At 42.2% G+C, this 22,338-nt stretch overlaps 1 protein-coding gene across 1 annotated transcript; it reads left to right on the top strand.

Annotated features, from left to right (window-relative positions):
* Positions 1–7,083: 7,083 nt before the first annotated feature.
* On the top strand, positions 7,084–17,628 carry LOC118090002 (uncharacterized). Its single transcript, XM_035125260.1, has 2 exons — positions 7,084–7,125; positions 16,612–17,628. Exons 1-2 carry the CDS (start codon positions 7,084–7,086, stop codon positions 17,626–17,628), a joined length of 1,059 nt encoding a protein of 352 aa, XP_034981151.1.
* Positions 17,629–22,338: the final 4,710 nt, after the last annotated feature.

Genomic DNA, 22,338 nt, shown 5'->3' with positions numbered 1-22,338 from the left:
CCCATCCTAAATCTAATGTTGGTCATATTCAAGGCAGACTCACCAAAATGAATGGACATGATTAATTTAGACCCATTGATTTTAAGAAGTCTGCTCTGAGTAGGACTTAGCTGGCCCCATTGGCTCCTCTGGAACAACACTACCCGTAAGTTCCAGGCTGAAACCTCGAGACAGTGAGCCATTTATTTGCAGCTGCTTGTTTGCTAACCTGTGTTAGAGATTTATATACTTTCTTTCTCACAATGATCTCCAGGTAGTTTGCAACAAGCGAGAAGAGGAAGGTAGATAAAAAACAAGAAACAACCCACCAAAACAAGAGTAAATTAAGACCCAGATGCTATTTGGAGAGTTTAAATATTTAGAATGTTTAAATACTTTAAACATTTTAAAAGCTTGCAATCTTCGCCAGGTGCCCGAAAGGCAATATTTGCACCAGGCATATCTCCTTGCAGAGGTACCTCTGATGGACATGGGATTTGGAGAAGGGCATTGCTGATGACCTGAAGGTCTAGGCAGGTCGCTATGAGAGGTGGCATGCCTGCAAATCATTGGATCCTAACAAGCTGTTTTGAGATTTGCTCCATTTATGTGAATGAATAGTAAGGGGGAGTCACAGATCAGCTCCCTTGCAATACCGGCACCTCATGAGCGTAATCTCTGTACTGTTGAAACCTCTTTGAGCATGAGCAAATAAAGAAAATGTTAGTGCATTAGTCAGGTAGAAGGTTATTTATTTGTTTTTGCTGCTGCAGGGTTGTCAATACAGGAAATGGCAGGCTACATCGGGTGCTGCAACTCGTATACAACTCTAGCAGATGTTAATTGCAATCTGCACAGCAATATATGGCATGCAAATGTTGGTTAAACAGACCATTCATGTTAATGAGTCCTTTACTAATGAGATAATGGGGCCGATTTGATATTATCCATATGCCTGCTTCAGCAGTATTGCTATGAAAATCAGACAACAGTTTCCAGGTCATTGTGTGAGTGTGTGTGTGCATGCACATTTGAACGTGCAAATAATAATGTACTTTTGTACATGAATGTTGTAGTGAAGCTGACATGGAAACAGTATTAGTGGAATTCTGGACAGCTCCCCGTTTTACAACTGCTGTAGGAAACATCAGCGTAAGATCAGTTATCAGCCAATTTCCCCCATTTGCTTATTTAATTATATTCTATTCCTTGCCCACTCATTCACCCTTCATCCAGTTCAAAGTACTAATACAGTGGTACATCTGGTTAAGAACTTAATTTGTTCCGGAAGTCCGTTCTTAACCTGAAACTGTTCTTAACCTGAAGCACCACTTTAGCTAATGGGGCCTCCTGCTGCCTCCGCACTGCCGGAGCACGATTTCTGTTCTCATCCTGAAGCAAAGTTCTTAACCTGAGGTACTACTTCTGGGTTAGCAGAGTCTGTAACCTGAAGCATTTGTAACCTGAAGTGTTTGTAACCCGAGGTACCACTGAACTTCCATTTTCCTACTTTTTAAAAAATTGAAACAGTAAACATTAGCCTGAAGAATCATTAATAAGTTGTATCCAAGTATGTTATATTCTTAATAGATTCATTGAAATTAATGGAGTGGCAGCTCGCTGTGACCTGTTTGCAGAGAATTTGGAGGATGACTTCATAAGAAGAGTCTGCTGAATCAGGCCAATTGCCCATCTAGTCTAGCATCCGATTCTCACAGTGGTCAAGTGTGAGAAACCAACAAGCAGGATCTGAGCAAAAGAGCACTCTTCCCTCCTACTCTTTCCACTGACTGGTACAATATTTAGAAGTATACTACCTCCAGTCATGGAGACAGAACAGAACCATCATGGCTAGAGGACTTTGATAACCTTCTTCTCCATGAATTTGACTAATCCTCTTTTAAACACACCCAAGTTGGCTGCCATCACTTCTCTTGTGGGAGCAAATTTTGTAGTTCGGCTATGCACCATGTGAAGAAATACTTGCTTTCCCCCCTTTCCATCATTCAGCTTCATTTGCTGGCCCTGAGTTCTGATACTATGGGAGAGGAAGAAAAACCTTTCCCGCCACTCTTTCTACACCATGCAAAGCTTGTTCCACCCTCTTTGGGTCTCCTTTTCTGCACATTTTCCAGCTCTACAATATCATCTTTTTTCAGGTGAGGTGACCAGAACTCTACACAATATTTCAGGTGTGCACACCATAGATCAGGGGTGGCCAACCCCGAAGAGACTGCAATCTACTCACAGAGTTAAAAACTGGCAGTGATCTACCCCCTTTTGGGGTGTTTAGTTCAAAGTTGTTTAGGGAGGAGGAAAGCCCTGTTTTTTAGGGGTTCAGGTCAAAGTTGTTGAGATTTTTTAGGAAGGAGGAAGGCCCATTTTTTAGGGGTTCAGGTCAGAGTTGTTGAGCTTTTCTGAGGTGGGAAGAAAGCCCTGTTTGGGGGGGTGAAGGGCTAAAATGTTGAGCATTTTTAGGGGAGCCAAAGTTGTTGAGGTTCTTTGGAGGGAGCCAGTGATCTACCAGTGATCTACCACAGACATCCAGTGATCTACTGGTAGATCACGATCTACCTGTTGGACGTGCCTGCCATAGATTAATTTTCTTAAACTTGATCTGTTTATATGCTCATTTGTGTGCTATGTAAATACCCCATTTTCATACCCTACAATGAAAATAGGGACACCCTATTCAACAACAACAACAACAACAACAACAACAACAACACAATCTTATTATTTACACCCTACCCATATGACTGGGTTGCTCCAGCCACTCTGGGCGGCTTTCAACATATATAAAAACATAATAAAGTATTAAACATTGAAAACTTCCTTATACAGGGCTGATATTAGATAGCTCAGGGGTCAGATAACTCCATGTTCTTCAAAATTTCTCTGATGAAAATAGGGACAGTCTACCACACTCTCCAACATTTTTCCAATGAAAATTGGGATGCTATAAGGAAAAGTAAGACATTCTGGGATCAAATCAGAAACTGGGACGCCTTCTGTAAATCCCGGACTGACCCTGGAAAATAGGACCCTGGAGGATCTGTGCTTTATCTCTTTATTCAAACAGGGACTTGGACATGAGACTTCTCCCTTAATCAATAGGCAGCATAGGGCTTATGAAATACGGTTCATTTATATTTAGTAACAGCAAGCTGAGATGACCTAAAATTAGATTGTCTAAAGTTAGATGTCATAGTCCTACATTTATATAAACAACTGTTTCAAAGGGCCAGTCACTTAGCAATGAAAGCGAAGTCAGTTTTAGAAGCTTAAATGTGGGATTTAGATGTCTAATTTGGGACATCTGTTCTTAGAAACCTTGACCCTGGTGTAAGTGCAGAAACTCAAAGGTTTTGGCCTGCATGGCTTGGTCAAGGACACACAGGGATTAAGAAAGAATGAGAACCAGTTCGGCAACATTCTGAATGGATGAACCAAAGCTAGTTTAAGACTTCCAATTGCTTTGTTATGTAACCGTTATGTAAGGATTGTAGATGATTTTTTAGACAGCTATGCAGAAGCTATAAAAACAGTTTAAATATTTTGTGGGAGGGTCCAATGATTTGAAGATTATGCTCATTCCACTTTATCCCTTAACTGTATATGTATAATTCAGGAAAACAAATTGAAATGACCCTAAAACTTTATTTTTTAAAAAAGATTTTCTAGGGTTACAAAATGATCCATTTTCAGATCATAAAGCCCTTTCTACAGATCAGTTATGTTCAGTGTGTGACTTTGATGTTGGATCAGGCTAGGAGAAAACTTTCCTTGCCTACAAAAAATAGCACCTCCAGGAGTAGCCAAGGACAGCATTTGGGGAGCAAGTTCAAAGTTATTGATTTAATTCATAAGATCCTTAACAATTTGAGTCCAATGTACCCCCAATACTTCCTGATTCCTCATACCCCTGCCTAATCACCCAGGACTTGGCAGGAATGGTATAGAATTGGTTGAAAGAATTTGCTTTAAAACAAACAGATATTGCTGCAGTTCCCATCGTATATGGATTGGGAGCATGATAATGACTGTAGCTCCTTGGGTGCTCCTTCTCCTTAATATAATCTGCAGGGATTATAAAGGGATTGAGCAGGGCATAGGAGCCAACTCTTAGGGGCCGTGGGGGCTTCGGCCCCCACAATAAAATATTTGTGGGGTCAGGCCCCCACAAAGTTGATGGGCATTCCCATTCAAATAGTGCATGTGCACTGTGTCATGTGATCAATTATGTGGGGCAGGGCTTACCTGGGCCCCCACAATATTTTATACAAATTGGCACCCCTAGTGCAGGGACTGTGGTGTTCCAAATTCATGTTTATTTCAGTCCATGAAATATAGGAATATAGGGAATATAGGAAATAGCGTGGTGTAGTGCTTAAGAGTAGTGGACTCGTAATCTGGGGAACTGGGTTCGCTTCCCCACTCCTCCACATGCAGCTGCTAGGTAACCTTGGGCTAGTCACACTTTTCTGAAGTCTCTCAGCCTCACTCACCTCACAGAGTGTTTGTTGTGGGAGAGGAAGGGAAAGGAGATTGTTAGCTGCTTTGAGACTCCTTAAGGGGAGTGAAAGGCGGAATATCAAGTCCAAACTCCTCCACCTCCTCCTCCTCCTCCTCCTCCTCCTCCTCCTCCTCCTCCTCCTCCTCCTCCTCCTCCTCCTCCTCCTCCCTGAAATGGTGTCACTTTGTATGTACAGCTCTTGCAGTAATGTTTTATGGTGCCTCATTGAGGACCCTTGAGTCACCATGTCAAGTATGGTGTTTGATAATGGGAGGATAACATATTCTGCTTGCTTTCTGCTGATGTCCAACACTCAATTCTATGCTCAGAAGCAATGTGTCCTATTGACACTACCTACCAACAAATGTGTTTAGGACTGAGGTGTGAACTTCATATTTTGGCATCAAAGTGGACCGTAATTGCCCCGTAATTGCTCAACTTTGACAGGGGCATTTATCAATCTTCCAACTCCTGTTGTAAAATCACTGGAACAGGAAATGAATGTTCTAGGACGTAATTTAAGAAGTAGCTGATCCATGGTGCTTGTCTTGGTCCAATGATCTGAAGCAATTGGTTGCTCAAAGGGGAAGGGGGGGTCACCTGTCAAGCTGGAGAACTTTCTATTTGTGATTTTTCGTCCAATAGCACGGTGCAGGACAAGCCCTTTGACTGGAGTGAAAATGTGCTCTTGATCAATTCCGTCCTCATTCTTCTGTCAACTGATTGAGTCTTTCACTTCTGTGAAGACAAGGTGGTGTAAACTGAAAGGAGAATGCAGTTCTAAACACCCTACAGAGGATCCCACAGAACTCCAGTTTGGTGTGATGGATATGGAAGGGGGAGACCTAGACTGAGACCTGTATTTAACCTATGTGCTTTGAATGTGCTGTAAGTGTATACTGAGGATCTGCCCAGAGAATCCAGGTCTCTGCTGCCTTTTACGAAGCCAGGTGATTGTTCCATCTAACTCAATGCTCTCCATACTGACTAGCAGCAGTTCTTCAGGATTTCAGGCACCAGAAGGATTGAACATGGTACCTTCCACATGGAAAAGCATATGCTCTGCAACTTTAAGAAGTGTGTGTGGCATCTTCTATGTGCTTCTGAGAGAGTCACGATGTGTATGCCTTGCCCGTGCTGTCTCAGAGAAGCTGGCAATGCTTTCCCCCCTCGCCATGGGATTGCAAAGCCCCCACTGGGCCAGGCTAAACACATACGATGAAACCTCAGTCCTAGTAACATCTAGGCAAATTCTGCCACTAACTAATGAATGCCTTGATTCAGCTGAAATGAAGGCGTTCTTATTATTAAGCAATATAAGTCTTCCTGCGGCACAAAGATGGGCTTTGTGCCTCTGATAAGTATATCTACAGGACATCACATTATTTCCCATGTTAAAAAATAAGCCCTTTCAATGAGATGCATTAATCCCTACTATTAGTACTCTGTTTAATTCCCCCCTCTTCTTTCCTCTTTATTGCTAGTCTGCTAATCCCAGGAATTGGCTGTTCTGTGGTTCCACATGCATTGAACTCAACAACATGTAAACAGAGGTGGATTTTTTAAATAACGAGGATGTGGAGAGCCCAGGGAGTGGATTTGGCTTAGAGGAATAGTGTGTGGGTGACCCCACCTGGTTCTGTGGTTAGTTTTCTCTCTTGGTTGTCAAACTGGCCACAGGACAACAAAATCTGGTATCAGAAGGGCTGGTGACAAAAGCTGTCATATCAGAGGATGGGTTTGTTTTGTTTCCTACGACATGTTCATTAGCAGGTTTAAACTGAATAAGGATACTTTATAATTGGGGCTCCCAAAATTGAAACTGCTTCTTTCACAGTGTGGGGGTGGTCACATTCCAGTATAGAGAGACCAATTAGTATCCATGCAACTTCATTTAATGCTGAGTTCATCATGCCATTTTCAAATGTCTGTAAGTATTTTTTTTTCTCTCTCTCTCTCTTCCATAATAACATAAAAAGGGGCCGTTTGATGAGACCAATGGCTCATCTAATCTAGCATCCTGTTCTCACTGTGGCCAACTAGATGCCTGTGGGAAAGCGACAAGGAGCATTCAAGCACAAGAACTACACAACTTTTAGAACACAGCTGTATGGGCAAGTTTTAATTGTTTAATGTTCCATTATGTCCTGGAAGCCACCCAGAGTGGCTGGGGTGACCCAGAAAGATAGACGGAGTATAAATAAAATAATAAAAAATAATAATAATGCAGCATTAACTTTCTGGTGAAGAAATAAGAAACTGGATACTAATGATGTATTTTTCTGTAATATCTGTATTTATTATAATGGTTTGAGCAGGAAAGGAATAGGCGTGACCCCTTTTATTTAAAGGAATAAAAAGACGTCCCTTTTGCCATGTCATTTTGACTTTCAGAACCCATGCTGGGCCAATTTCCCTAAGTGCCTCTATAAAAGTTGACCCCAATCCCCCTCTGTTACATATCTCTAAAGCATCTTTAAGTCCTTGCTGATCCCATTTGCTTGGCACTCTGGTCTAAGCACACTTTGCACGAAGAGCTTCAGCAGAAGCTGTCACAGACCAAGATGCAAGAAGGCCCACGATTCAGAATGATAAAGCAACGAGCCAAACTCGAGCAACCTGGCCGCCTGGTAAGCACATCTGAGGACAAGGGAGCTGAATGTTTGGTACATCTTTTCTGCTTCAAAGAAGGAGATGGGATTTTTAGGGGCTGGTTTTGTGTTGTTTGCAAATGCCTGTCACTGTGCCTTCATAGATCAATGAAGCTTGATCTTCAGGGAAGGGTCACAGCTCAGTGTTAGAGTATCTGCTTTGTATGCAGGAGGTCACAGGCTCAATTCCCAACAGAAAGGGCTGGGAGAGAATCTAGTTTCATACAACCATGGAGTTGGCAGAGACCACAAGCATCATCTAGTCCAACCCCCTGCAATGTAAGAATCTTTTGACCAGCATGGGACTCAAACCCATGACCCTTAGATCAGGCATCCCCAAACTTCGGCCCTCCAGATGTTTTGGACTACAATTCCCATCTTCCCCGACCACTGGTCCTGTTAGCTAGGGATCATGGGAGTTGTAGGCCAAAACATCTGGAGGGCCGCAGTTTGGGGATGTCTGCCTTAGATTATGAATCTCATGCTGAGCTATCTTCTGGAGAGCTGCTACCAGTCTGTGTAGATGATATTGAGCTAGATGGATCAGTGGTTTGGCTCATTATAAGGCACTTCGCAATGTACCTGTGCATGTCATTTTTTTAAAAAAATGAAAAGCAGTTGCAGGAGAAGTGGCTTTCCCCCTTCTCAGGTTCCACATGCATGTTTCCTCTTATGACTCATGGTGGGCAGGATGCTAGGGGTGCGTGTTTGGATTTGGAGCATGGAATGGGTAAAGGATATCACACTCCCCAAATCTCTGTTGTCTTGCAATGCTGCTGTTCACCAGCGTTACATACACTGTGCAGTTAGCAAACACAATTCCTTGGGGGAAAGGGTGGAGAAACTCTGGCTGAGATGGAGGAGAAATCCATTTAGTACGCGTTTTAAATGTGAATTTTCCAAATGTGCATCCCAAACCAGCATATGAACTGAAATACAGCTTTCTGTTGAAATCCACACATGGATATTGGGGGGGGGGGACATACTCAACTGCATTCTGTTAGAGGTAAATGTTGAGCAAAATTGCATGTGAAAATACATATACTGTATTGGCAGCAGAGGTGGAAGGAAATGCCAGTTTTGGTTCTCTTAGTTTCTCATTTTTCCCATATTAAATTTAGTTCTCCAGATTTCTGCAGAACTGTACGTGTTTCCCCCCCTGTTTTAAATCCTCACGAAAACTCATCGGGATTCAGCTGAAAATTTCTCCTAATAAACATGTTATCTTTTTTTGCATGCAGTCTTGACTAATGTACATATTTTGGCAAGCAGGTTTTCCCAATTTAATGCATGTTATTTTCATTATCCTATATTCTAGTGTACGCTTGCCTCTGTCATGTGCTTTTTCGTAAGCATTGGTTGGCTGGAGAACAGCACCACAAAATTTGTTCTAAGTGTGAATTTTAGAAGGGCGGCTGTTTTCATATTGGTTTGGGAAGATGCGAAAGATTCACTTTTCAGTGCAAACCAAACCAAATTCCTACCCCTTCCCTAGTTAGGAGAAAGCTGCACAGAAATGCATGTGAATTTTGATGCTTGAGCGAGAGAATCCCAAACTGCAGCTTCTTCTGTCTCTAGATCCAACAGAGCCCTGGCATAAGTCCAAGACGTCGCTGCTCATGCGGTGGGCAATTCCCACTCCAACTGCAGCCTAGCATTTCATATGGTCCCCAAGACCATGGAGCAGCTTTCCAGCACTATTGGAGGCTGCAGAAGGAAGTGAGAAGAAGGGAAATCCCATTCCACAAGTGAAAGGCCTGCAGGCAGGTAGCTCCAGGCTTGAGTTGTCATCACAAACAAAGCATTCTTCCTGGTCCTGCTTTACATAGGAGAAAGCGGCATGAGGTTGACCCAGCAACAACTCCTTGGGCAGAAAGGGACAAGGATAGAAGATTAATTTAATGTTATTGATTTTATTATCTTGTTTCAAATTATTAGGTGCTTGCCACATAAGAAGTCTCCAAGTCCGTCTTTTGGGCTCTGTGATGATGATGATGATGATGATGATGATGATGATGATGATGATGATGATATTAATAATAGTAATTTATTATTTATACCCCACCCATTTGGCTGGTTTTCCCCAAGTGCTCTGGCCGACTTCCAACCGAATGTTAAAAACACAGTACAGCATTAAACATTAAAAACTTCCCTAAACAGGGCTGCCTTCAGATGTCTTTTAAAAATAAGATAGTTGCTTATTTCCTTGACATCTGATGGGAGGGCGTTCTACAGGGCGGGTGCCATTACCGAGAAGGCCATCTGCCTGGTTCCATGTAAGTTCACTTCTCGCAGGGAGGGAACCAGCAGAAGGCCCTTGGTGCTGGATCTCAGTGTCTGGGTAAAACTATGGGGGTGGAGACACTCCTTCAGGTATACTGGGACGAGGCCGTTTAGGGCTTTAAAGGTCAGCACCAACACTTTGAATTGTGCTCGAAAACACACTGGGAGTCAATGTAGGTCTTTCAGGACTGGTGTTATATGGTCTCGGCGGCCTCTCCTAGTCACCAGTCTAACTGTCACATTCTGGATTAATTGCAGTTTCCGAGTCACCTTCAAAGGTATCCCCACGTAGAGCGCATTGCAGTAGTCCATGCAGTGATCTTACGCGGGTCATGTGACTCGTGTGGGAGCACGGACGGGAAGACAGGCCTCCCAATTTTGGGACTGAACCTGTTGGAGGGTATGTGTGGTTCCCTTGCTACGAGAAGCCAAATTACAGGGAACCAGACAGAGGGCCTTCTCGGTAGTGGCACCCACCCTGTGGAATGCCCTCCCACTAGAGGTCAAAGAGAACAACAATTACCAGACCTTTAGAAGGCATCTCAAGGCAGCCCTGTTTAGGGAAGCTTTTAATGTTTGATGGATTTCTGTATTTTAATATTTTGTTGGAAGCTGCCCAGAGTGGCTGGGGGAACCCGGCCAGATGGGCAGGGTACAAATAAATAAATAAATAAATAAATAAATAAATAAATAAATAAATAAATAATTATACCCCACCCATCCGGCTGGGTTTCCCCAGCCACTCTGGGCAGCTTCCAACAGAAATATTAAAATACACTAATTTCTTAAAGATCAAAAGCTTCCCTAAACAGGGCTGCCTTCAGATGTCCTCTAAAAGTCTGGTCATTATTTTTCTTTTTGACATCTGGTGGGATATTATTATTATTATTATTATTATTATTATTATTATTATTATTATTATATAATGCTCAACGTTTAGTAATAGCAGCCCTGTAAAACACAAGGACCAAATAGAAACCACAACAGGAGATGATGCATTTTCAACCACATATTCTGGTTCACTGGACTGATGTGCTTAGGCATGCCAGTTTCTCTGGCTTGATATGCATGCTTCTTTTTTCTAACTCTGGTCAATGATTGTCACCTTGGAATTATAATTCATGTATACCTTCACATGGGAGCTTTTCTGATTTTTTTGGGGGGGGGGCGCACAGGTGTACAGCCTTCTGAAGGAGGTTGGTCTGTATGGGCATGTTATTCATGCTCTGTTCAATTGATGGAAAATTGGATTATGCATGATAATCTGGGTTGGTGCCAAATATTATCGCTCAGCTCAGGTGGAAGCAGGAGGGCTGCAGCTCAGTGGTAAGGCATCTACTTTACACCCAGATGGTCCAAGTTAAAACTGGAAAGACTCTTGCCTGCAGACCTGCTGCCAGCCAGTGTAGACAATGCAGAGCTTGATGGACCAATGATTTGACTCATTGAGAAAGCCGCTTGCTATGCTACTATGGCTCTAATGGAGACTTGCATGAGATGGTATCTGCCAATTATTTTGATGTTGGATAATGTTTGCATGTAGAATTGGACTGCGTTTCAGAGAATTTCCCAGCATGGAAGTCTCTGCTTCTGCAGAGCAGTAGGGGTGGCATGAGACGTTGGCACTAGATCAACAGCTGGTAGAACATGAGTCTCTTAATCTTGTGGGTTTGAGCCCCACATTGGGCAAACGATTCCTGCATTGCAGGGCATTAAACTCAATGACCCTTGTGGTTCCTTCCAGCTCTGCAATTCTATGAATCATTATAACATTTATTTTGCCAGCTCTAATCTTTAACAGAAGGGCCACTAGCTGGAAGTATTTCAGGGACAAAGTTGTGAAGAAATAATAATACATTTGGAACAAAGCATCTGCCCATCTAGAGGTATATTCTGAAAAGTTGTTTTTGTTGCTATTTGTACACTATGATCAAACTTATCCTCCTGTTTCTCAAAATATTTCTTCCCCTGTGAAAAAAGCTTCTATTTTTTCCTGCTGCATTCTTAGGGTACTTTAGAATTTCAGTGGGGGTGGGATTGTTCTTACTTTATTGCTTATATTTATACTTATATCATTTCCTTCAAGAAGCTCAAGGGGGTGTACATGGTTATTTTCTTCCCCATTCTAACCTCACAACATCCCTGTGATATAGGTTAGGCGGAGAGACTATGAGAGGCCCAAAGTCATCCAATGAGCTTTATGACTTCCTGTGGAATTGAACCTTGGGTTGGTGTCCAACTAATTTGGATTTATGCTTGCACAATGGAACTCCCTCCTCCTCTTCTCACCCCATGTGCACCCCTCCCCAAATCTGCTCTGGGTCCTTGAGGGAACCCTCATAACAGATTTGGGTGTGTAGCACAAGCATTAACCCTTGCACTGATGGAACAAGTTAGTTGGCGACAGCCCTGGTCTCCCAGGTCTTCGTCCAACTCTCTGGCCTTTGCACTATACTGCTTTCCTTGTGAGACAAGGTGTGAGGTGGTCACGTGAGCTTATCTTTCCATTAAAAGTTTCTCCATATTTCCTGGTTGCCTGGACTTCCTAATCCCCCCAAAAGCTCCATAACAGCACAACATCTTTCCCTGAGCTTTAATTAATACATGGGTAGCTAGGAGGTTGGCTCCAAAAGCCTGAGGCAGGTGCTCCTCCTGAATTGTTTTTAACAGAAGTCTTTCCACTCACCTTATAATACTGGTTTCTTTAAGAAGAAGAAGCCTTAGCAACAGGACAATGCACAGCCACCAGGAGCACCACAGGCAACCTGTTAAACCTTACTGTACTTCCTTTGAGGATGTTGTGGGGTTTGCAGGAAAGGTGATCACCCAGGAAGGCTGCAGAGTGCAGGCCACGAAAGAGAAGATTTGTAGAATGAAAGAAAAGACATTTCTTGGTCACCTTGGCCCTCCATAAGGAGGGGCAGGGAAAACCTGCATCCTACTCTTTGACCTTTTATCTCTACATGGGTATTTTCAAAACAGAATTTATTTTCTCATTAACCAATAGACAGTAATCATGAAAAAGATGCAGGATAAATGTTTGGCACAATGCTAATTTCATACTGTAGATGTAATCGAGGTGATTCACACCCTGCTTTAAGGAGCACCTTATCTAAATTTTGAGTGTGTGGTGGTGGGTGGGGGACAGGAAAGTGAAAGGTATCAAGGCATGTCAAGAGGAACTGCGTGGTGAGGGATGGGGGTGAAGCAGAAGCCACGTTCTCTGTGTCTCAGGTGGCCAGTGCTCTGAAAGAGATTTTAGCACTACTAAGCGCTCAGCTGCTGCAGGTCATGGTCCCACAGTAATGTTATTAGTGGGGCAAAAGTCCCCTGATCTGCTGTCTTCTTTGAATCACTCCGCAGGGAATCCACTAGCAGCTAAGAATGGATGGATCTGTTAGTTTTGGTCTCTCTCCTTTCTTGTAAATTCAGTTCTACACATTGTCAATTTGCAAATCCGCATGAGAATCTACGAGACATTTATTTTTTTAAAAACATAATTTTTATTGATTTTACAAATTACAAAGAATGGTACATACATGAACACCTTTTCCACCTTCTTCCCATCCCCCTCCATGGGTCCTCCCCTGCCACAGAAGTATCCCACGCAGGTGAACAGTCAGAAGTGGTCCATTTTATGATTGGATTTCTGTCCTCCTCCCCCTCCCCTGCCCCCGAAGCCCCCCCCTGCCACCAGGGAGCTCCAGTGAACCAGGGCAGTACGCAGGAGTTCATCCATCCAACCATCTATTGTCATACCAAAAAAAAAAGAAAATACAAAAAGAGAAAAAGAGAAAAAAGAGAAGAAGAAAAAAGACAAAAAGGAAAAAAGACAAAAACAAAAAAAAAACAAAAATTCATCATAATTGTTAAATTCATAATTGTTAAACCATATTTTGTGGGCTTCCCCACCCTCCCCCCCTTCCCCGGTTTTCCTCCCTTATTTATCATCTTCAACAGTTTCATAGTTCATATTTTATAACATACACCTTTATATCTTATACCACTTTTAAACTAACTATTATCATTTTCGCCTAATGTCCAATCACTGAAAAATCAAACTCCCATTTTTTCTTCCCGTGCCTAATTTTTACCCCCTCTATAGGCCTCCATATTTTCACCTTTTTCCAGAATCAATTCACTTTTTAAACCTATAACTATTCCCAAACTAACCTTACACCCCCCGAGTACCGGCTCCACCCCACCAATCCAGCAAGTTCCATAGTCAGCAGTCCAGTTATAATCCTATTAACCCATCCTTACAGTCACAACTTCACTTTCCCTTCACCCCACCCCCTGTTTACAGTCTTTTGCCATCCAGGCCTCCATATCAGACCCCTGAGCTTCTTCTCTTCTCTGCTTAATTTTTCCTTCTTCCCTGTGGTCATTCTGGAGTTCCAGTAAATCCAATCGTGCCCCCCTCAAAGGGGAGGCACTCCATCCAACTTTTTGTAGAGTAAAATCATCATTTTTTTCGTGGTGGGCTTCATTGTGTGTTAAATCATCACAGTCCTCATCTTCATCTTTTCCTTCCAAATCACAATCACCATCCTTGTCATTCTCTCTCTCATCTTCTTCAATTTCAATAGCTTCATCCTCTATGAAATCATATTCTGCCATCACCATCTGGAATTGTTGCTGTAACTCTTGCCGTTGTGTCTCCTCTTGACATAGTTCTATTCTTGCTTCCCACATTAAGGTCAAAACAGTCCGCTGGAACTCAGGCGAATACCTTTTTGTTGACATAGTTCAATCCTGCCAAGGTCAAAACTTGTCACATGGGGTGGAATATGATCACAGTCTATTTTCTCGACTCCATTTTAACAAGCTGGCTGCATTCTTAAAAATAAAGTTCGAACTCACATTTCAAAAGCATATAGACCAAAAAAGAATTTCCAAAAAGTCCAGAGATAAAGATAGAAATAAAATTTAACTATAAATCCTGATCAGCTCACTGGGTTGTCTGGGCTGCCGGCTCCCGAGGAAAAGAAAGGTCTTTCTTAGTCTTAACCTCTTTCTGCAGGGCATTCACAACCACAGTCTCTCTCCCCTTTTACCCTGCATTTAGGGGAGATTCTCTTTGATGCCTTTGAGGAATCCTTTTAAGTTAAAATCTTCTGTTTACGGCTTCGGGTTTCTGTTTACTGTCTCTTATGTTACCGTAGGGGGGGGTGGCTTCCTCTTTTCCCCTCTCTCCCAGGTCCAAATTGTTGCCTTAATTTACATTCCAAAGAATCCAAATTACTCACAGTCTATTCATTTGCTGAATGTTCTTGGAAGAATTGGCCGCCTCCACTTCCCAGACTCGCAGCTTCGCGCTCTCAGAGCAGCAGTGTCAGCCTGTCCGCCGCGGTTCACCTCCTCGCTCTACGAGACATTTAGTGTGAATGAATTCCTCCTAATGATCACAGTTTGTATGCAGCTTGGGTTAATTTATACAATTTTGCAGGCACGTTTATTCAATACTAAGTATTTTTTGTATGTTATTTTAATTAAGATATGCATTTCAAAGCAAACTTTCCCCTAGGATGTGCATTTTTCTACACATTGGTTGGCAAGCTGCTTTGCAAAATTCAGAGAAACGTGAATTTTCAAATGATAGCTGTGTTTTGATTTGAGAAATGCAGAATTAGACACTTTCTTATTAATGTGCAAACAAAGTCCAATTTCTACCCCATCCTTACTAGTAATCGGGAGTCTAACAGCAAATAGCTATTTAGTTAATATCTCCTTCTCATTCTGTGCTCTTGGAAGCTCTACAAGAGCAAGCAGGTGTGCTGGTGTATATGTGTTCTTGGGTAGTTCTGGTGGCTTGTTCGAAGAGATACAAACCATTGACTTGCATGTAAGACAACGTCAACACTCCTTCCAGTATGGAGGAGAGCATTAATGCAATTTGTGCAGTGTACACAAGCACACTTATTGACTGAATTAGGCCTTGAACAATGAGTCATTAAGACAAGACAAAGCGTCTGCTGACTCAGGGCATACTGAGGACTTCAAACTAAGTTGGATTTAAACTTGGGATAAATTGCTCTCTGAGGTCAGCTTAACTTTGGATAAGCTGTAAGATTTTATCCATGAAGCTGTTTGCCCCCATTAGCTATCATGCTATCTTAACCTCAACACCTCACTACTTCACATGAAGGCAAGGAGATAAATGTTCCACTAATGTGCATGCAAGTTATTGACCACAAAATGGCTCATAGATGAATGTGTGAATTGCCTCCAGTGAAGAAGCTCTGTGCTTTGTCTGAGGTGTCAGATTTGGAACAGCTAATTCACACAAGCAAGAAACCTGTGGTTGTTGCGCAATAATCGAAAGAGCATGCATGTGCAAACAGGATCAATGCACTATATACAATGTTTACTGTGGCAACTCACTGGGTGGCACTGATGATATAACTTACAACAGTCTTGCAAAAGTAAATGCTTGGGCACACATTATACTTGTGGGAATAGTGTCTGATACAAATCAGCTGCCAAACCTATCATCTGTGCCACGTTTGCAGTACTATGCATACATTCAGAGACGAAGAGTATTTCACATATATGCACAGAGGCTGTTTTCTTAACAGTCTGCAAATACAAAGTGATCCCTGTACAAGAATTCTCCTTTACTTGTCACCATTTCCAAAGTGCATGGAAGAATTACAGCCAAATAGAGGAACCTACAAAGGAGTTGAATAGGGTTGCCAGACTCAATAGTGGACAGGACTTCTGTGCCTTTAATTGCCCTGCTCTCTTTTGAGTCTGGAAACCATAAAGAGAAACCAGCAGACCCTTTGCTTGGAAATTAAACAAAGGGTCTGCTGGTTTCTCTTTAAGGTTTCCAGACTCAAAAGAGAGCAGGGCAATTAAAGGCACAGAAGTCCTGTCCACTATTGAATCTGGCAACCCTAGAGTTGAATCAGAGTAGATGAACATTCAGAGAGACTCTAAACTAACATGTGCAGGAAGAGCAAAATGCTGTGCTTATAGCTCAAGAGAGGTTAAGTGAATTAGCACAAGGCTTCAGGAGGATTTAACTGGTAGGTAACAAGGGTGAGAAGCCACCTTGCTCGCTCATGTTGAAGACAGTGTCAAGCCTAAAACCAATTGTGGGGCTTGTACACTCATGTGGTTGGGAAGGGAAGAATTCATGCATCACACTAAACATCTACATATCCGTTGTTCTTTCAGGGTGCTCTGGCAGCTGATGAAAAGATGTTCAACTGCACAGTTAGTGAAGTTACTGTGATGAACCTGAAACCTGATAAGAAAACAACCATAATATTGCCCAGAAACAAGAAAGAGAAGGTTCTCAGATCTGCTAGCTTCCACCATTCTGCTCCCAACCTTGCAGACACTACAGTATGCAAAGAAGAGACAAAAATCCTTGCTGGAAAAGTCGCCAAAGATAGAGTTACTTTCCCCAAGCCATTTTATTCAGCAGATGCTCAAAGCATGGATAATCTTGCCATGAAAAGACCAGTGAGGTTGGCTCCGCTAGAGATCTCCTTGGAAGTTAAAGAAGCTCAGCTCAAGAAAATCATGAGTCTTCAGAGAGATTCCCAGTTGGCTGCATCCAAACTGGCTAGCATTGGCTCCATTGGCAGTGAGCCCCATGTCAAAAGGGTGAAGAATTTGGCCCAGGTTGAGGTGGAAAGCCTTCACATGGTCAAGCCGAATGAGAAGCCCACTTTAGAGAATCAAGATGGCATCCATTCATCAAGTTCTGACAACCCTTTGTGTGAGGTTCAGATCATCTTGCCAGCTGAGGGAAATGCCAAGCCTTCTAAAAAGCCTGCTGCTGAATGCTCCCCTATGCGATGCCGTAAGCCTTTAATTCCCAAGAACATGTGTGACATTCTCCAAACTCCCGATTTTCAAGAGGATGCCAAGATTCTAGACAACCCTTCTCAGCTGAATGGTAGGCCCCGTTTCAAATTAAAGCAGATGAAAGAGCAACAGGAGCGTTTAGGCAAGACCAAACCTTTGAAGGTCACAGGGACCGGCCTGGAGGAAGGGAAGGTCCAAACAGCTGGCCAACGAGCTCAGAAGACTCTTACCCATGCAAACAAGTTACTAGACAATGTAGCCAAAAAGCACAGGGGGAGAGGGGGAGAGCCTGATGAGATTGATGAGGACCTCCTTGCAATGCGACCAGCCTCACGAAGGATGGTGCTGGGAGATATTATTCTGGTGGATGAAGAGTAAATCTGGATCTTATTTCCACTTTAGCTCAACCCCAATCCATTCAGTCCTAATCCTTGAAAATGAACAGTGTTAAAATTACAACTTCCTGAAGATCATCAACATTACACTTCTCCATAGCCATTTTACTTAATGGTTAACAGCTTCACAGTTTTATAGGAGAACTATGTTGTGCAATAAATATCAGTTGTCCACTGTTCTATGGACTCTTCTATGTGTCTTGGTGTCCTTCAAAACTTTCTTCTTGCTTATTTAAATGGTTGTGTGATGCAGCCATGCTAGAAGTTGACTTAGAGGAATACTATTTGAGTTGAGTGACCACTAAGCTCACCTATAGGAGTATCACAAGACCCAAACCATAACAACGGGATACCTACAGAAGAATCATGTGGTTAGTATTTGGGTGTGGTCAGGGGGAATGACTAGATAAGGGATCTAAATAGGAAATTTACCTCTGTGGTAGGAATATTAATAGGAGAACTGAACACCTAAAGTGAAGTGATGAAGTCAAGGGGACCTCCTGGATTTTTTGTTGTGAATCTGAAATGTAAAAAGAAGAAGAAAGGTTAAAAGGGGGGAATCAGACTGTATTTGAAGACAAGGCTGTAGCTCAGTGGCAGAGCAAATTCATTGCATGTAGAACGTCCCAGGTTCAAACCCTGGCATTTCTAGGTAGGGCTGAGAGGGACCCTTGCATGAAACACTGGAGAACCACTGCAAGTCAGTGTAGTCAATACTGAGCTAGATGAGCAAATGGTCTGAGTTGGTATAAGCCAGTTTCTAATGTACTTATGCATTTAAAATGAAAATCAGTTTTAGGAGTAGTGACATATCCCTTCATTGAGTTTCAAATGTGTGTGTGCCCTTGTGAGCCATGGGTAGGATGCTGGTGTGTGCATGGATTTGGAACATGGAATGGGTGAAACATCTCAGACCCTCCACCCATCACAGTTCTCTGCTGTCTTGCAACACAGCTAAGTCACAAGTGTTAGGGCTCCTCTGCTTCTGGGGAAAGCATAGGAATATTGATTGAACGGGTTAAAGAGAAGCCAGAACATCATCTATCCCATATGCATGTAAAATGATACACAAAATTGCGAAGTTCTGAATGATAATTTCCATGAGAAGAACAGTTTAATGATGCCTGTGGGGAAATGTGTGCATGTGAATACATACACAGAAAGAGATTAACATAGGAAACAAAAGAATAGAATCACGGACAAACATATGCCCAAATAAAATGGAAGTAAAGGGAAACATATTTGTACGTCCCTAGCTCAGATGCATTGGTTAAAGAGATGCTTTCCTGTGCAAGCAAAAAGAATCACAGTTTTCAACTAGGAACTGTAAATCCAGACCGAATTCCTCTGCAACTTCAATGAAAGGGCAGCTAAAAATAGCACGAAGCAACAGTAAGCAATGCTTTGCAGGTTAGAAAAAGGGCCAGCTGATATCCATTACTCATTTTGCTGGCTGATAGATAGAATAATGCTTTTTTTTCAAGGCAAACTACTCTTTAGAACAGTGGATTCAAGGACAGGGTCTTAGCTGGTGTCATTTTGTACTTTAAGCAACTCAAATAATTAAACTGCCCAGGAACCGAGGTTGCAGGTGGTGAGAGTATATGTCTGAATATTCTCTTCATGGAAAGAATTGGGGGGGGGGGACACCTCCTCTGTACAGAAAAACCATGATGTCAGGAAGAGAACAAGGCTGAATACTTCTGCTTGACATTCAAACTTTTTATATCAAGGGAAGCATTCAAACTTGCAAGCCCCACACAACTGCGTCAAAACGGTGTTGTCCAAGGAAAGCTTTCCTACCCAATCCTCCTGTGTGTAAATGCTTTGGGTAATTCCATTGGGTATGCACATGGGACCACAACCAGCATCATTTTATTGTCAGCTGCTTTTCCATAGTTAGTGTGGACATCTTTTTCTCTCCTTGAAAAGTATGTGGAGCTGACGAAGGAAGCTTGGAGAGTGAAACTCTTTCCCACTTCCTCTTTCAACTCTAAGTGCTTCTCAGATTAATTCTGCTGGATCCAACTTTTACCCAGTTGCCTTGGGGAAGTGTTGTGCAGTTTGCCTTTTCCTGTCTCTCTTCGGGGAGTGGAGAATGTTGACAGAAGAGGGTGGCATCCATGTCACTTGCTCAGAACTCCAAATGTGTCCACTGTCCTCAAAAAATTGGCAACCTGTTCTGCCCAAGATTTTGGCTGTCAAAGGCAGTAAATTATTTTGGATTCAGATATACAATGACGACCACCAAAGTTACTCTTTAACAGCTTTTATTTATATGATGAGGATTTATAGGCTGAGGAATAAGAATCTGTCTCATTCACAAGTTTCATTGGAGTCTTGGGTATAAAGTCTAGAAATAACTAAGACTGCATTCAGACAGCACATCTCTTCATTTCCCTAATGTTTCCTTACCTGATAATTTCTGTGTTTTATAAGATCTTTAACAGGACATAAAAGCCACTTTTGGATAACTAGCAGAATCTAGAGGAGGTTTAGCACACAATTCTTTGATAACAGCTTCCAGAAAAATAAAACAAATTTGCAACCCTATTAACATGAGTTTGACCAAACTGTGGGAGGCAGTGCAAGACAGGAGTGCCTGGCGTGCTGTGGTCCATGGGGTCACGAAGAGTCGGACACGACTAAACGACTAAACAACAACAAATTAACCTGAAAAATTGCAGGAATTTTGTGCTGTACATTTTTGCTCCATGTTCACAAACCACACCATTGTGATGAAATATGGGCTTATTCTAGCATACAGTTTCCCCCACAAATTTTCTTGGGCCAGTCATGGGGAAACAGAAGTACACATGCTCATAAAGGGTGGTGACATGTCTGATGACATCTGCTGTTGTGTAATATCGCACCCACCTGCTTGGACATATCCAAAACGGGAAATTCTTTAATGCAGCAGGTAATGCAATGCAAAAGGAATGTTAGAAGCACTAGCCTTCTAATTAGGAAGACTAACACAATAATAGCCACATCCAAATGCATTCTAAGAGTGACACTTTAGAGCTTGATACATTTAGGATGGCATACACTTTTTGGGACTGCACCTTGTCTGACTTGTACAGTCTGTGAAACCTTACATGCCACAATAAATGTGGTTGTGTTAAAGAGCCCACAAGAACCTTTGTTGTTTCAGCTACAACACATAAATATGGCTTCCACTCTGCAAATGGTTAGAATGAAATATCAGAAATGTGATTACATACATTGACCTTGGGTGCTGGATGTAAGGGTGCTAAAAATTATATTTTCCTGAACAGGTATTCTCTCCCTCCACTTCCATACACACAGCATTCCTGCGAAATTGGTCAATTGAGCTTGACTTCACGATATGCACTTGCAAGAAGAAGAGGTAGCTTTGCCTGAATTGTGTGTGTTTCTAGCCATTAGCAAATGTTGCTAGAGAACAACCGGGGGGGGGGGGGGATTGAAATTCCCTTTTCAAAGTGCTATTAGTCCAGCTTGCCAGCAGATGGCTCATGAGTGTCATGAATAAAATCAGTGAAAGAGAGACACGTTCTGGGTCCTGGCTCTAAATGTCTTTCTTTCCCAGTTTCCACAACAGTTCTCCTCTATATTCATTATTTCTAGTACATAAGAAGCGTTTGTCTGCTGATTCAGACCAAAGGTCCATCTAGAAGCTGTCTGCTTCTGGGAAGCATGCAAGCAGGAACTGCGTGCCACATTGCTCTGTTCCCATGCAGTTACCAGCAATTGGTATTCAAAGACATTCAGAGGCAATATTTTATTTTCTCTATCCTAAATTTTCCAAAATTCATTTTCATCAGGTGGCCCTGAATTCTACTATTACAAGTAAAAACAACAATAACTTCCTATTGACTTTATCTATGCAATGCATAATTATGCAGTTCTATCCTGTTCCCTCTTACTGACTTTCCCCCTCATTTGTTCAACCTTTCCCAAACTTTTCCCAGCTCTCCGTTTTGAGGTGAAACAACCAGAAATGTACACACTATTCCAAATATGGTTGCACTGTAAAATTGTATAGCAGCATCATGCTGTTAGTAGTTTTATTTTCAATCCCTTTCCTCAAAGCTTTTGATTCATCACGGGGGAAGCCTCTTCACTTTTTCTTGGCTGCTGCCTTCTTAATCTCAGTTTTAATCTCTTTTTTTAATTTACCGATGGCTTTAATTGTTGTTTAAACCTTTTAAACACTTTCCCTTAACTGCAACCTTTTGCCTTTAACTGTTTGTTGTGAACTAAAGAAATGGATAAAATCAGCAAGAAAAAAAAAGCAAATAGTAATTTATTTGTCTGGATAGACTTGCTGACATAAAAAAAAAAGTTTTTCACGGGCATCCATGAGATTATATTGAGTGTGCCCACCTAATGTTAGCAAGACTTGAGATAGTTTCAGCTCTAAACTGGGGAAAATATCCCTCCATACCTACAACATGGGAAGAGGCCTTAAAGCAGTGGGAACTGATGGATGCTGTCCATGGTTCTGAACTTTGCTTAAAGTGCTCACTCTGCCTGAGCCAACTGATCTGCCCATTCATCTGCTCAGTGTGAGAAAAAGAACAGGGTCAGGAAGTTTGTGAGGATTTTGTGAGGTTGAAACTCACAAAATGGCAGGCCAGAAGAAGGACAGAGTAAGATAAATTATGATGTGATGGTAAGAGCTACGGGCACACAAGTGTGACATACTCCC

The sequence above is a fragment of the Zootoca vivipara genome, chromosome 8 (assembly GCF_965207765.1).
Source record: "Zootoca vivipara chromosome 8, rZooViv2.hap1.1, whole genome shotgun sequence".
Lineage (NCBI taxonomy): Eukaryota > Metazoa > Chordata > Lepidosauria > Squamata > Lacertidae > Zootoca > Zootoca vivipara.
This window is presented reverse-complemented; position numbering and strand designations above follow the sequence as displayed.